The following is a 16,869-nucleotide window of genomic DNA, read 5'->3' as shown; positions in this document are numbered from 1 at the left end:
GTTGCGTCGTTATCCGCGCCCATTTGCAAGTTTGTCTTTTAAACGCGCCTGGTTTTTCCTCGACGGGATATCATCATTCATCGGTGGAACTGTGTGGGGCATTCGGTTGGAATTTGTGTTGGCAAGCGTAGAGAAGGTTAGGGATAAGCGACAAATTGTAATGTTTACCTTCTTACGACTTAACCCTTAACTGCCTTGAGTTTCGAATTTCATACCGGACTTTCAAATCGAATTGTACACTTGTAATTGGATTGTTTTTAATGTTTGGCTAAATGTATGTATCAAGTATTGTGATTTTTTTTACGTGAAACATACTTTTGTACAACTCCATTTAATAGTATAGACTACATCATCGAGCCAATTTATCAACCTTCAATTTGTACATTCTTCAACAAATTCACGAGTACACCTCTCTGCTACGTCTACGTGGCAAAAAAAGGTGATTCGAATTAGCATTTAATCAATCAGATAAAAATCCTAGAAATAACTTGTACCGTCGCTTCCGTTAGAATCCAACGGCTGAGAAGGTTAAATCGCACAGAGGGTACGCCGAAGGTATCGAGGATTTCCACGTGTGGTTTTAGCGCGATGATTAATGTCTCTGAAATGGCGTCATTACAGCAGAGGCCAACAATGTCATCGGAGTTTACGGAGTTCGAAACGTTCAACACGTTCGAATGCAATTTCCATCGAGCGAGCCGGAGTCGCCATGCTTGCAATTTCACGGCGTGTTAGTGGCGATCGTGGCCCAGGGGCACGAAGGTTCCCTGCGCGCAGATTCCTCAGCGCCGAGACGCGTGTACAAGAAAATTTTCAAGCGGGAAGCGGTTTTAAAAACCCGACGCCGGACGAGAAACGGCTATTAAACGATGCTGGTTTCCGCTAATCGAGTTGTTTCTCTTGTAACGTGGGAGGTTGGGCATACATTGCGCGATTCATCGAGTCGAGTTCTCAAACAGGTTGTAACAATATTGGTATAGCTTGAATTGCGAGGACCGGAGAGCAGGATCGATTGATTATTCTTTGAACGACCAAACTCGTCGAGGTAGATAATTGCGCAGAGATTTGTTCTATTGTTGACTGAACTTGTAACGTTTGCACCGAGTTTAGGTTGCAAATACTGGGCGGTAGGAGGATGAGTTCACGAGGAGTGACGTGTTTTATAAATGTGGAATGTGCAGGTTATAGTTTCTACGAGTTGAAATTTTTGATTTGACAAGGTGTCGTATTAGTGTTTATTTTGATAATGAGCATTGTATTCCTGTACTTTTAACGGTTTTAATATTTGCATCCGTTGGCGCAGTCCCCTTCCTAGGGGACCCTCCCAAAGGTCAGTGTTACCTGAGGACACCAGTTTATTGCACCCCTGAGTGTCTCGGTTTTCCGAGATTTCGGGCAGCTCGCAGAAAACCCTTAAACTAAATACATACTTAGATCGAAACTCTGTTGCATTTATTTATCAAATAAATATTCAACAGTATCATTAATTCGAATAATGTTAGCTGATGCTTGTGTTAAAATTGAATCGTTTCTAGTCGTCACGAGCGTTTTATTAGTTTATGGTACCGTAAAACTCGAGTTTTACGACATAATCCCCAGATTATATACATTACAGGAAAGAGGAACTGTATTCGGTTTCGATAAAACGATCAAGTGGTAAAACGGTCGGTAAAGCGTTAAGGAAGATAAATCCCGATCGGATTCGTCCAAGTTAAATAAATCCCGCGACAAAGTTAGCTTTACACGGTTCCCAATTGACTCGAGGCAAAACCTCGGCAAAAATCTTCACGGTTATCAGTCTTCGGACAACGTGTTAAGCAGCGTTGCGATATTAAAAAAGGAAGGTAACGCTCCGCGTGGCCCCCTGGATAGCGCGAGGAAGAAGAACGAGAAGAGAGTTCCTTGTCTCGTGCTATCAGCTCGATGTTCCGAGGATCCTGACGGCGCAGCCGGAGTCGCCCCGAGCCAGCGTTGTTCCACGGAGGTAACGATTCCTCGAGATCTCATTTACAGTACAAATTAGTCGTAGGCCGGTCCTCGGTTCTTAATGGTCAGGCGGCACGCAAAGAGGGTAACGTTTAATGAAGACCGCGCTTTATCCGTGACGAAGCGGGGTCGGTGCCGCGCGACGAAGCCCGTGGCTCGCAGCGATCAGCTCGCGCCTGCTAGGCGTACCACGCTCGGCGGTATCGTCGCCGTCCGTTGAATGCGAGTTAAACGAAGATTTATGCCGCGACGCGTAAATATAAACAACAATATGCAATCCCCGCCTCATTGTCCCGAGCGAACAAGGCGCGAGAGTCGACCAATGCCAACTAATAAGCGCACCGTGCGCGAACGAGTCCGCTGTTCGCACACAAGCGCGCGGAGCCGCGATTCAGCTATTGCTGCGCACTTTCTCAGGACTAATTGACCGACTGGTGGGACGTTGGAGTCCTTTTGTCCGGGGAATCGTTTCCCTTGGTTGCTGGCTCGGTTAAATCTCGATGGAAACGGAGTTTTGGATTCGCGTGGTTTGCGCGATTCCCGCTGATGGGGCGCGGAGGAATTATAGGTTACGAGAAGCGATCCGGTCTTAGTTTCTCACGCATTTTGTCAAACTTTCGTGGTGCGAGAGTTTAGGCGATCTGTTTTCGTTGTTATCACATTCCTATTTCAATTTCAATAGTAATCGTTTAATCTATAACAACGTGTGAGACTCGTGGTACAGAATTCGAATCGAAGATGAAGAACACGAGTCAGGCGCGTCGTATGAAAGGGCGCAATGAATTTTATACTTGATTATGACACGCACGATCCTACGGTAAATCGTAGGTCAAAGGGTTAACGAGAGCTAAATGTACTCATACTATCTGGAGTACATTCCTTAGGAGTTAAGAATTACATATTCTGTATTTTTTGATTCCTATTACGAAATTCTGCAAATTATTTCATTGTCACATATGGCAGAGTTTATCTTTTCCCGATCGAATTTCATTGGCGTTTATTTTGGTTGTCGTGTACACTTCCCGCGACAAGTTACGCTACAGAAGACCTGTCAAGGTACGCGATATGCTTGTCAACGCGTGAAAGCGTACGCCGAGCAGTACCAGGTCTAGAATACGATACGATGCGAACGGAGTACCTAATTTGCATGATTCACGACGACAGGATTCGAAAGAACTATTGTGCTCTCTTTATGGATCCGATTTTCTCACCAATTACCTTCTTACTTTGATGCAAATAATTCTTACACACCTTTTCAATTTAACATTCAATTTATCGTAATTATTTTATATTCCGTATCGTTCTTAATTTCTTTTATCACATTCGTCTCGCATACTACTTGCACTCTAGATCACAATTTTTCGTAGTTTGTTTAGAAGAAGCCTCCCTTCAGCCGACATTCTCGATAGCTAACCAGTTTCTAACCAGACCTAACCCGCGCAGGAAGTACGGTCGATTCAGCTGGTCGCTGATAAATCCTACTATGCGATCCAATCGGATGGTCCAGCTCATTAGGATCACGTCGATCACAATCAATCCCTTTACCGTTAACGCACTGTGCGATCCGTTTCTCGAAACCTTTTTTACGACTTTCCATCCACGAAGGCTACGGAGGATCATCAGAATCCGTCGAGCGAGCGCGTCTGTCTCTCCTCTCAAATTTCTGCGAGCGCGTAATGCGCGCGCCTATTAAATGAACCGGTTTTAATGAATTTGCTCCTCCGTAGCGCGTACGCGAGCACCGAGCGCGCGTAGCCGGGGAGAAGAGTTCCTTGGAAGACTAATCGACTCGGGCGTAACGAGCCACAACGTAGCTCGTAAGAATGCAACAATGCAGCTTCGTTCTGCGTGTATATTTCTTTGGGAGGGCAGCTTCGTCGTTGAATATATTATGTTCATTTTGTTTCTTCGACAATTTCGAGAAACTCCAGGCGAACGTAGGAAAATATTGCGGAAGATATTTGAGGGTTGATTAACCCTTTGCACTCGAGAGGTGACTCTCGGTCAATAATGTTTCTTTTGGTTTAATTTCTTTGGAAATCGAAGTGTCAATAAAATGGCAATCTGGCGTGACAATAGAATACTAAGAAAGCATCTCGAGGTAGATACCAGAAAAAAAAGGCCTCGAGTGCAAAGAGTTAAGGGGTTGACTTGTACTACTGCTGTACATTGACGTCAGCTGATGAAGTACTGAACTCAACTACTGATAACTCGAAAACAGAGCCGTTCCTTATCGTTCGTTTCGTGTCCTCGCATCGAGGAGTGTATATCGATCATAATACATGGATGTACGTTAACAGACAGTATATACATTAACAGTATTCGATATTGATTTCAAATATAAATTCAATATTCAATACCGAATTTCGCGACAATCCAATTGACAAGGGCGAAAGCGAAAGGATTAAGTACGCATTCTCTCATGTAGATTATGCGACGTATCCGCGAGCACGATGGGCACGATCAGTAAAGAGAGCTCGGAAGACTAATCGACCAGGGCGTAACGAGCCACCGAGCAACCCTCTCCTTCGACGAGAGTTTCGTCTGCGCGAGCGGACGCGTTTTTTGCGGCCACGGTTCGGAAATTTGTCTGTACGCTGCCTTAATACGCCGGCTGTCACGCGCGTCGACGCTCATCCATCCAGAGTACTTCTGGCAGGTTACCCCTCTTCTTTTACGACTTTCATTTGCCGGTTCCCACGTGCGATTTCTCACCGCGATTCATCCTGCAATCTTTATCTCGCGGGCTATGCCTCATTTCTGAGTCGTCCAAGTCTCATTTCGTCGTTGATTCATGAACTATCCGAGAAATCAGTTCTGTTCCTTGTGTCGATATTCGCAGTATTCTCGCGAAGCTACTTAAAATTTTCATTATTTCTTATTATCGCACAAATTCGTAGCTTTCTTTTATCGCATTCTTCTTGCATACTACTAGCACTCGGGATATAAAACATCAGGGGGACCGAAAAGTAATCAAAATATGTCCGACCTGGAAAAAGTTTTTCAACGAAAAATCGAAGGACTTCTTCAAAAAGGAAATCGAATAAATGAATGTAAAATTTGGATTATTTTTGTCTAGCCTCCTAATAATTTTACTTAATTTATTTTGGAGGAGTTTCACCTGACAAAAAGACGTACCTATGAATTTTTTGTTTGTTTCTAGTGGAGAATTTTCAGCGTTCTCCTCTAAATACGATTCCCCGACGAAAGATTCCCACGAAAATCACGCGAAAATGCTTGCTCGCGAGAGCTTTCACCCGGGAACATTACGAACGATCGACGAAATTACTATGAGCCACGATTAAGCGAGCGCTCGGCGTTCTTTTGCACGTCACGAGCTGCTAAGATGATCGTCTAAACGTAAGCGTCCTAATCACGGGTTCTACCGAACTGATGTACGATCGCCGAACACTGTTATAACACGGTTCGTAATTGCGAGCGAAAACTGTGCACGCGCATAGCCAAGCCGGTGGCACGAATTGAAACGAGAGGTGCAATTATTTGAAAACAAACATCGTTACAAGCCTAGCAAGCGGAGGACCGCGATCCGCCGCAGAAGCGGCCGTTTGATTGCAGATACTCGACCTTTTGCATTTCTCCGAGGAGTATCATCGCGACGCGTTGAGAATTCTGTTTTAAACTGTCGTTTGTATGTAGAAGACTCGTGATATTATGCAAGAATTTCGGTGGGGCAACTGGTCGTTGAAAGACGACGTCCGCGTACCGCGATTAAACGCGCTGATTGTATTGGCAGCTGTCAACCGTAATCGATAATTGTACTTGAATGATCGAAGACGATTCGTGTTCCAGGAATTACGAGAATCTCGTTACTCTAATGATACTCTGCCCTTTCAAGTAAAAGCGTCGGTCGATGATCGAATAGAGAGATTCGCGGGCTTCTCGGTTATCCCATTCGCGACGATGATAGACATCTTTCTCAAATAAAGCAGTCGCGACGAACGTCGACGAGTATTTCGACGGTACCAAGCTTGCAGCCATAAGTGGTCCGAATCAGGTGGTGGAGGGTTGATTCCATTCAGCGAATGCTTCACTATTCCAAAGGGTGAAATCCGATTTCTCGAACAACGATGAAAGAGGAAGAATAGAGTGGTTCAAAAGGGATCTGGAGTAGCGAAGTATGATTCGAGGTAATGATCTGAGGATCGAGAGGATCAAGTCCGATTTTCCGACCAGAATGTAGAAGGGGGAAGACGAATAGATCTTCGACCGAGCGAATAAACCAGATCTTGTAGCTTGGAACTAATTGAGAATAAAAATTCTATTATTCTGTTAAAGAGGTATTTAGCTCTAAGCCCTCGGATAAGTCGATTTTTCTTTTTTTCACGTGTTTCAGATATCTTAGGTTTGTCATTAGGTTTCCCATTGCTTTCTTGCATACAATGTCTTGCGTAAGAGTGTTCTATGATTATTCATTTATGATGTATTCCATACCAATGGGCGGCTGTAATTGTTCTATGGCATTCGTTTCGAAATCCTCGAGGCATCCTGGTATGCAATTGTTTGGTTCATACTCGCAATCGATCGACGAAGAAAGTTTATATCCATGGTTATTTCAGAAACGACATATGAGCCCATAATTGTGAAAACGGTCTAAGTCAAAATTCAAAAAAAGAAACGAGTTTATCAGTTATTTCACGCTACATTATTTTAAACTAAATTGATTCAATATAATTTTTTTTTTAAGAAAATCAGGCTTCCAAGAACTAAATTAAATTTGATTAACCAAATAACTTAATCGTACTACGTAGAAGCCTTCAAATGAAAACGCAGATTTTTCACAGAATTTCAGAGGCAGAAATAGTTAAATATTAGGAGGTTGCATTGAAAGCGGTTGTTTATGTATACGTAGATTTTACTGCGAATACTTTAGACAGTGAGAGCCGTCGTATTTTATGAGTTGTTAAAACCACATGAAACAGTCACCGCCGAACGTTAGTGCCAACAACTGAAGCGTTTACACGATAATTTGATAGAAGAACGACCATCGATTGCATCAAATCACCGAAAAGTGATCTTTTTCCGCGACAATGCTCGGCCTCATGTTGCTAGAACTGTAAAAGAAGGGAAATAATCCATTCAGTCGAGTTTTGTATTATATATCCAGTTTATCACTCATAAAAACGAGCATTGTTCAGTGTTACATCATGGAGAAACAGCGATTGTTTCACTCGTTAACAGTGCTTTTATATTCCCTATCGCGTAATTAAAAGTACTGGACGAGTTTCGCAGCACGTTACCGATATATTCAACGAAAACAAAGATGTACTCACTATGTCCTCCATGCTGTGATTTCCTGCGTGCATTAATCCGTGATTCTTACAGCTTCCCACGGGTGTCGTGCGAAGCGTAGCATACGTGCACACGCGCGTTACTATCGCCCGGATCGCACTTCTCGACGATCGTTACTTCCTCGTTCTCCTATGTAATCACGCGTCCCTGCGTTCGCCTAACGTCGATCGACTCGCTGTCATTCCCGGGATCATCGTCTGACGGACGATCACATCGAACCGAGCACGGTTGTCGCGAGCCTGAATCCCGATTGCTCCTCGTCCTGTCTAGGAAAAATCTCTGTCGCGACACTTTTCCTGTCGGATCGTTTCCTGCAACCGCAACTCTCACCACAGCGATACCACGATTTCCTTTCGTTCACTCGATACTGCACAATCGCGCAACAAAATACACGATAACGATACCAAACACGCTTCTAGTACTCTTGAATCGGTACCTCGAAACGCTGAGAAGCTGGTGCTCCGAAATCAATTGGGCGACGACGACACTAGAACCAATTTTTAATGTTTCGTGTTCATATTCTGAAGATTCGTAGCTTGAGACGCAGAAAATTTGTTGGTGCTCCAAAATAGAGACAGTCCATCCAAAACAGAGTAGTCCATCAAATATCGCATGATCCTATATGACAATAATAGTACCGATTTCAAACGCTTCGCGCGTCCACGTTACTCCGATTTGCAACAGAGCTGGTGCTCTTGGATCGATAACACAAAATACAGGAAAGTTCTTCGTGCTCCAAAATGGAGCCACTCTTACCGATTTCCACTAGGACAAGCTCACTCGAACCTCCAGGTCGAAATTCACGAAAATCGTTGTTCAAGTTCGATAATCAGTTCCATTGTATAGCACGCGATGCACCGAACAAAATATTCCTACCGATTTCACACACACTGCTCGTTCACGTTTCACCGATTCCCGGCAAAATTGCTCAGTATTCTCGGAGAAAATCTGTTTGCATTCGAAAATCGAGACGGTCGTCCATCGACGCGGTACGAAGCTGGCGCGGGGGTCGCGATCTCAGCGCAAGATCGCCGCGAGGATGGTCGTCACCGGTACACGGTGACGACAACGACAGTCAGGGTGGTCCCCGGAGCGCGACATCCTCGTACCGGTCGTCGAAGTCTCCGCGTGCTCGCTGCTCGCTCGACTGCTCCCCGAGCGATCTTCCGCCGCTGTCCGCTGATAATCGAATCCACAGCGTCGATCACTGTCCACCGATCCCTTCAAGCACTCCACATCCCCCGGAATCACCGAAACCTCCGAAACACCTATCGATCCCTGTAGTGTCGCCGAACGGTTCGAACGATCGGAGTGGCTCCGTTTTTATCGCGTTTCCGGAGAACCTTGCCCGGTGGCGGAGGCGCGGGACCACACACGCTCGTTGGAAGAGTTCGTAGAACACAGCCGGCGATTCGAGTGCTACGCGACGTGTAAAAGACTCGCCGAGAGCCAACCGTTCGCCGGCTCGGGCTGAATCTCACTGACTCGGTTGTTGCGGTGGCCGCCGGCTCGGGCCGCGACGTGTTGCGCTCAGACAGAGAAGGGAGAGTTAGAGCGAGACGGAGAGCGAGTAGAGGGGGTTGGGGCCCTTCTTCCATAGCGAACCCCTTCCACCGGGGGCCTACCGGGTGCCCAGGGCTTCGACCATTATCTCTGTTAGGCAGCGAGGCCCCGCGCCAGGGACTCACGACCGAGTCGAACGCAAGGGAAAGAGGGTTCCGAGGGCTTTATTATATTTACGAGGCGTTATCGAGGCAATCCAACAATATTGATTCCGCGCCGCGAAGAGATCGGCCATCTTAAAGAACGCCCAGACCACCGGACCCCCCCTCCTCTACGTCATCGTTTTGGTTTTGCCCGGCGTATGTTCGCCAACGCTACCGGAGGGCTCGCGGCGCCCTTATTCTTTCAGCTCGCTATCTCGCGCCTCGGTCGTGGACGCTCCGCCGAATACGGCGCGCGATCGAATCGCGCGGCACCGGTTTCAAGAGCGTGAATTATGCGACGAGCCGCCGCTGCAGCCGTGGACCTCCGCTCGCTTCTGTGCTCTCTGCGCTCTCCGAGGGCCACGGTGCGAGGTAAACGCGACTCGTTTCTGTTGTAATAATAGTTTATTTGATGAATTGTACGGAAATGGGAGGAAAAAATCGCTTGAAATACCACGAAGTAACGTTGCATAACAAACAACCGTCCGACTCGAGAGTCACGCACAGAACGGAACATGGATCGATAAAACAGCCTAAATACTCTATTTCCAACAGTTTCGATAGGGTAATAGGGAACGTAGAATTGGAGATCATTGGTATTTTAGTAGTTGATGTGATAATTAACAAGGTCAAGCATAAGAATAAACAATTTTTTTAGCGTTATCTCTAGTTGTCTGGATGTTAACACTGAACCTTCCACTACCGGTCAAATGATCGTTATTCGATTTAGTACCACGTGAAATGTCTTTGCATTCAATTGAAAAAAGTGTCTTCAAAACTAGTCATTTGTTCGATCACAGTAGAAATACGTACGAATGAAACCTCGGTGGGTTTAGCGTTAACGTGTCATTATAATGACTATTGCATTTCAATGCATTCGTGTCAATAATTACGAAAGTGTGTAATTTCCAAAAATTTGTCATTTTTCTATATCGCGTAAAAACGTTGGCAAAGTAGCAATAAATTGAATTGATAATGAAGTTGATTGTAGGTTGTTGTCACCTACTTTAATATTCATTTTATCGCATGGACTGTCATAGATGTCGTTATTCATCTTGTCCGTAAGTTATGCCTTTCCTTCTAAACAATGGGTTACAACAGGCCGTTCTCCGCTACATCGTAATTTCTGCGCGTCACACGTGACTAATCTTAAGCCTTTCGTAAATCATCATGATCAACAGGTGTGTCAAGGAAATATATATTCGGTTTCCAACCTACGTAGGTATTTGTAAAAAGTGATCGTTGTTTATCTAACCACGAGGACACAACTGAAAGTATGTGTACTTACTATTTATACGTATACGAATGGAGGTTACGTTTCGATCGGTAATTCCGTCGACGACTTAGCTCTCAACATCATGGCGTAGCGTCGGAGGCCAACTCCCTCGAATGTTCGATCTCGATCCGCATTACGGAGGTCTGGAGTGGAAGATGCGGGTTTTCGTTTGCTTAGATTCCTCTTGATTCGTCGTTAAGAGACGCCTTTCTCGCGGCAGCATAGGGGTGACCTCGACTATGGCCTTTTTAGATACGCCGTGCCGGATAGCGGTGGTAAGAGAGACGTTTTCGACTCCATGGCGGCGGAAGTTGTGAAACGTGGTAATTTATTCCTCGTCCAGCAGCCGTTCTTTTTTCTCTAGCCGCTGGATGACTTCTTCCCCCGTAGCTTGGAATAAAAACGAGTTTCTCGTATGAATTAGATGTCCTTTTGAATTATCGTGCCGGCCCGTAGCCGACTTTCGAGGTCATTGTCTTTATAATCCCAGTTCTGGTTTCAGCCACCCCTGTCCGTATTACAAAGGTGATTTAGGTGAACTGTATTACGCCGTCCTCTCGGCATACATATTGTCATATTATGGGCGGAATCCACTTTAGACCGGCACCGCCTTTCTAGCCGCGATGAAAGCAAAGTAAATCCGTCTATATTTATATCTCTCTTAATTCTCGAGAATTTTCCCTGCCTAACCTCGGGGGTTTCCCCGTCCTGGATCACGAGCAGGTCGTTCTCTGTTTTCGGAACGGAATTTCGCGCGTGAACGTTATCAGGAGCGCAACGTTCCAGTGTAATAATCGTAGCGTAAAAAAGTGTCTCGATTCGAGTGGACTGGTCGCGAACGCTTCCGAACGGGATCGTATACCTGGTGCACGAGCGCGAGACCAGTCCTGGTGTGTTCAGGTGTGCACGTGGGTGTGTGGGTGGGCCGCGTAACAGCTGATCGTCGCCGTTGATCGGAACGCCCGAGCAGGAAGCCGCGGACGTCCTCGTGCTGGTGTCCATTTGTAACCTCGCTGCCTTGGAATTTCATCCGTATTAGATTTAAGTGTAACGATAACGATACCGTATCTCGGTCGTCCTCCCACTCGCGCTTCGGCTCCCTTTCTGCTCACCGTCTCTCGCTTTTACGTGTCCTTGGCTCCCATTCTCCCTTCCCTCTGTTTCGACTCGCGTTTTTTGATTTCGTCCTCCGCTTCGATTTTGTTATTCGCCATCGATCTCGAAATTCGTTTCTTTTATTAATTTCCGAGACATCGTAGACTGAACCGATCGATTTGTAGCGATTTCAATGACAAATTTGAATTTGAATTTGATTGCAACGATAACGTACCCAGAGCAACGCGTATTATTTTCATAAATAAATCAAATAAAGATTAAAAGTATCGGTCGAGTATTTATACGATCTTAGATTCCATTACTTATTTAATAAGGAAAGTTTAATTTCCTATTAATTTCGCGACCACCTTTCGAGTACATTTCGCATGCTATAGCGTTTGCAATTTTTGCCCACGCAAGCTTGAATGGCGTTCCATCCACAATGGAGTATGTTTCGAAGCGATTACGCAGGAATTCTCGAACGCGTGGCTGGATCTAAAAGCGAACGCGCCAGGTAACGACAGGGCGAGCTGGTTTGTCAGGCCTCATGATACACGGGAAGGTACTTAACCAGGGCTTAACGAGATCTGTAATTTTATAGCCGCGTTATTATGCCGTAAAATTCTAGGAAAGTTTTAACTATGCCGTCGATGATTAATTACGCATTCGTGAATAATTAGCTAAGTGGCGGTCCGGGGAGTTAAGAACGGCGCGATTTATATCTCATTAAATTATTCATCATTGGTTAAACGGTAGGCGAGGGCAGAAAAAAGAAACCTTGGGAAAACCTACGACATTTCTTAATCATGTATCGGGGTCCACGCGTCATAATTTTCACGCGGCTTCGCAACGCGTCGCATTCTTCGCACGGTGCTGATCGGTATAAAAAAAAAGGAATATATTAACGATAAATATGTAGGGGAACGTTTTGCAATCCGTAATTGAATTTCTCGTTTTATAGTCTCGCTGTTTTTTTTTTCAAAAATACTCTATGTGTTACTGTACGGCCAGGTTATTAAAAACGTGTTCCTTGGGAACGAACATACACTTTTATCGATACATTCAGTTATCCAAGTATTCCTCACCGATCCTGACAAAGCTCCAGTAAAGAGTTCAAGTGCAAAGGGTTAACAATCGATCGATCTCGAAAAGAACTCTAAAACAAACGAACCAAACGAACCCCCTCGTTACCTTCGTTCCTAAGCACAGCTTCCTCGGAAAAAAAGGGGATCGGAACGATTTCCAGCAACGAGCCTCCTCGCGATCCGAAGCGTCGTATCAACGCCTCTTCCGGCGTAACAATCGCGAGGAATCGTTTCCCTTCCCTCCCTCCCTCCCTCCTGTTGCCCGGGAGTCTCGGTTCAGAGCGGTGCAGGAAACGAGGATACAAATAGGAAACTCGTCCTCTGTAATCCCCCGTGAAAGCGCGCGCGCGCGCGCGCTGTGTGCCCACGGAAGGTAAGGGAGGAGACTTGATGAACTTGCCTCGTGAATCACCTCGCCTATAAAAATCGGCGCCGATGCGTGAGAGAGATAATGGCGAGGAGGAGCGGTAACAACAGGTTTGCTTATGTACGCACGTACACCAGCCTCCTCCTCCAACCCCGACGGTAAGAGGAAAGAGCGTCGACGGTACTCGAACGGGGAAGAACTCGCGATGCACGCGAAGGACCGACGAAGAGGGAAGGATAGAGTGCCGGAGAGGATCGGTGCGCGACTGCAACGCGTGCACTTCCAGCGGGAATGCGCGATTCACGGCGGAGTGCACGCGTGTGTGCGGTGGTCGAGATGGCACAGGTGAGAGTCCGTGCGCAGTACGCGATGCACATGGGACGGTAACGTCAGAATTGCGCAGGTTGCGCGAGGGTGGCGTTCCGTCTACGTCGTGTTGCGCTCATTGGCGGCGCGCGTTACACGACGAGCACACCGGCAAGGGAGGGAATGCCGCGTACGAGCAGGCGCCATGTGGCTCGTTGCTGAGAAATATGTGGCTTGAATGACCCTGGGAAAACGTTATTTCTTCTTTTATTTTGCTATTGCATTCACGGAGATTCGTTATCAGATTTCTATCGGCCAAGCGATGCTTTCGCGAGCGAAGTCGATTCGCTGGGATTAATTACAAGGGTGTGTACAGGGTGTTCGGTAACTGGGATGATTCTACGTGAAAAAATAAATATTGGCTTTGTTCTCGAGAAAAACGACTTTGAATTTTCCCCGGGTACGGGTGCACTTGATCACGTCTCGTTATAACGAACTATAGATCGTTGACTCGATGATTATCATCGCAGTTTAAGTTTGTTTTTATCGCGTTCGTACCACCAGTTACCGAACACCCTGTATACATGGAAATGTATTTTGGATAAAAAGAGTAAAATACTCGTATCTCTAAAATATATAATAATGAGTAAAACCCCTGAAACCGCACCATCGGTTATTATTATTAAATCTACGACGCTAAACGCCGTCTCGAATGGCGCAATTTGTTCCTGAAAAATTCCCACACTAACGTCAACAGATTGCCCGGATAATTTCAATCAACGAAACAGCTTGTAGAGTAATTCGTGGCGCAGGTGATGATCGCCAACGGGCTATTGTCTCCTTTAGCGTTGTACGAGTAACAGCCGCGATAATGAGAAGTCGACGAGGCGTAAAACGGGCCACGATGCAGTTTAATCCGATAAATGGCCGTTGAAAAGTTCTCGATACGGAAAATCGTAGCGGTTGCCGGTTAACGAGCGATTCCTACGCCTCTCTGTACCGTTAAATAATCCAGCAACTTATAGGTACGGCTCGAATCGATCCCCGCGATCATCGTTAATTATACGCGAATCCCACACGTTGTGTTCCATCGATTCGCATTCAATTAGCTCGGTCGAATGCTTCGGCGCACCTTTAAACGAACGATACTCCGATAGGACGCTTTCGAGGGGAAGGACATTAATCGATTACGTGCCAGGACGATTGAGAAATCATCAGCCATTGTTCGTAGTGATGCGCGCGACACGAGACGAGACGAGAATTTCTACGATCTCGATCTTGATCTCGAAAAATCTCGAAACATGCATATCGATCTCGAATTTCGAATTTTCGAAAAATTTGAGAGGAAACTCTGAGTATTTCATCCCTTGTCTATATTTTTTAACAAAAATCGGATACCAGCAACGAGACATTGCGACACGTTGTAACCTATTTAGGGCAAATGGTATTAATAACGTAAAATTTAAGACTCGCTGGAACAGATCCGTGCTCTCATAAAACTTGTCGGCGTCAATGCATAACCGGTTGATGGCATTACATTCACCTAACAGTCCGCGATGGTGTTCGACGCGGAATAATAAGGAAAGTTTCAGGTTTCTAATTGGTGTATAGAGCTTAATGCATCGTAAAGTGTCACGGCGCCCAACATGGCAGTTAATTAATTTGTGCAAGAACAATAAGACAGCCGTGACTCCGCGTTTTTCCAGAGTTATTAATCATCGGCTGCGAGTGCATGGAATTGTAATTGTGCCTTGCTACTGACATAGAAACACCCAATTTATAAGAGATAAATCTTGGATATTTGTTGCTGGACACGTTTAATGATAGTGGTGAGGCTATTAACGCTATGCAAGTCGGCCGGTTGTGCGAGTATTTGACGCCACTCGCTTGGCATTTTCAGAGGAATACGATACTTTGTATGCTATTAGCGAAATCGATATATTTTTTGATCTGATAGGCGCGATAGTTTTACGACGCCTGCTAAACAACTCAATAAATTAAAATATATACATTAGGCAGTGGCTGTCGTACAATTAGTGGATATTACACCGTTTATATAGTGTTTGTTTTAATTTATTTTCTTATGAAAAATATTGTATACTCTTCAAGTTCTTCCTGTTATTACAGGAAATTAGTTTGAACGATCGCGACGTAACAGTCTTTGTCGATGTATATTAATAGTGCCTTTTGAGCTTGACTATGCGATATAATAACCAACAAAGAATCTTAGAAGTAAACCATGACTCTTATGTTTCGATCGAAGAGTCACGAGATAGAATCTACTCAAAGGGAAAGTTTGATTTGTTATCTCCCGGTTACGTAACATTCGCGGGTATCTCGTAAATTTTGTTGTCGAGCCTGGATTAATATGTAAAAGTAATTTACGACGTAGACCGTTCTCCGTCGCGACAAAAAAATCGCCTCGACGTTATCGTGACTTAAACGGTCTCGATTTGAATTTCGTTTGGCTTCGGGCGTGAGTATCGCTCGGTGAGAAATTTGCGTGGGCGTTCGGTTCAAAATGGATTTTCAAACGACCAGAGGGACGACAAAGTTCAAATTGCTGGGCAACTTCGACGCGAAAAGAAAGTACGTCGATACCGGCGAGTCACGATCGATTCGAGGGGAAACGAGGAAGTCGGAAACCAGTTGGCGATCGACACGTAACGAGTCGATACGCGTGCGTAATAAAATAAATTTTATGCTTCGTCCTGGACACCTGACGTGCTTAATAACCGTGAAAAGATATCGCACGTGTATTTCTAAAGTGACAAAAAAAAAAACCACTTTTTTTTCGGTGACATTTTAAAATTCGGTTAAAGAAACTTCTGTAAAAACATCATTCGCATATAGGCCGGTCATTTGTTTTATGCATGCCGTCAGGTTAGAGTGGTACATAATTATTACGATCGTAGCTTTGTTCACACTTTATTTCAACATATCTTTTCTGACATACGTTTATAAAATAGATTTTATTATTCACGAGTAAATTCTTTTAAATGTGCATATAAGTAAAATGGTAAATACTGTTAACCAGGGGTTTAGGGTCAAAATAATTCTCGATTCGTCGGTGAAACTGAACAGGAAAAGACTTTAATTATTTTTTATTAATAAAAATATTATATAATATTAATTTAATATATTTACAGCTTATAACCTAGTAGCATACCACCTACATGTAGGCGTCTAGTTTTCACTTTATTTTCGTTCCAACTCGCACAGATTACTGCTATGCTAATTTGCCATACTAGTTTACATTTTATTCTAATTTACAACTCGTACAGTTCGATGGTTCACTTCGACCACACCTAGCACACGCCTTCAATTTAATAGCCATCTATTGCACCATGTTATCTTCTCGCTCCATTAGCCGCGTTTATCAATCCGCCCGCAGTTTAGAGTTTCCAAGCACCTGGAAGTTGCTTCTACGTTAAACAGCGATCACGTGGGCGTGGAGGATCGCTGTATCGAAAGGCACGGGCAGTTTGATAGCCCGATAAGTCTTATTGGAATGGTTGCCGCGTACTTGAACTTCACCTTGCCCGCGAACAAGCAACGATGGTGTCCAATAACTGTATTACTCAACCGGTAATCCGCGGTAACTTAAAACTGGCCGCTGGTGTCGAGGTAAAGGAATAATTGAATACAAGGGGGAAGCTTTAACAACAATCGTAACGGGTTAGGCAATCAATGGCGAGTACGGTGTTTGCGCGGGACACGATGGAACCAACTGCGACA

General features: G+C 45.0%; 2 protein-coding genes across 2 annotated transcripts in view; one reads left to right on the top strand and one right to left on the bottom strand.

The window, feature by feature from the left end:
* Positions 1–7,693, bottom strand: part of LOC128894979 (uncharacterized) — a 102,045-nt gene extending 94,352 nt beyond the window's left edge. The window contains exon 1 of the mRNA XM_054157134.1: positions 7,278–7,693. Coding sequence (XP_054013109.1) covers positions 7,278–7,310 — 33 coding nt within the window. The 5' untranslated portion in view covers positions 7,311–7,693. The remainder of the gene's footprint in view (positions 1–7,277) is intronic.
* Positions 1–16,869, top strand: part of LOC128894980 (L-lactate dehydrogenase-like) — a 206,235-nt gene that overhangs the window by 94,421 nt on the left and 94,945 nt on the right. The window lies entirely within an intron of this gene.

The sequence above is a fragment of the Hylaeus anthracinus genome, unplaced genomic scaffold (assembly GCF_026225885.1).
Source record: "Hylaeus anthracinus isolate JK02 unplaced genomic scaffold, UHH_iyHylAnth1.0_haploid 4, whole genome shotgun sequence".
Classification (NCBI taxonomy): Eukaryota; Metazoa; Arthropoda; class Insecta; order Hymenoptera; family Colletidae; genus Hylaeus; species Hylaeus anthracinus.
The sequence above is the reverse complement of the archived record's forward strand: the minus strand, read 5'-3'. Positions and strand labels throughout refer to the sequence as shown.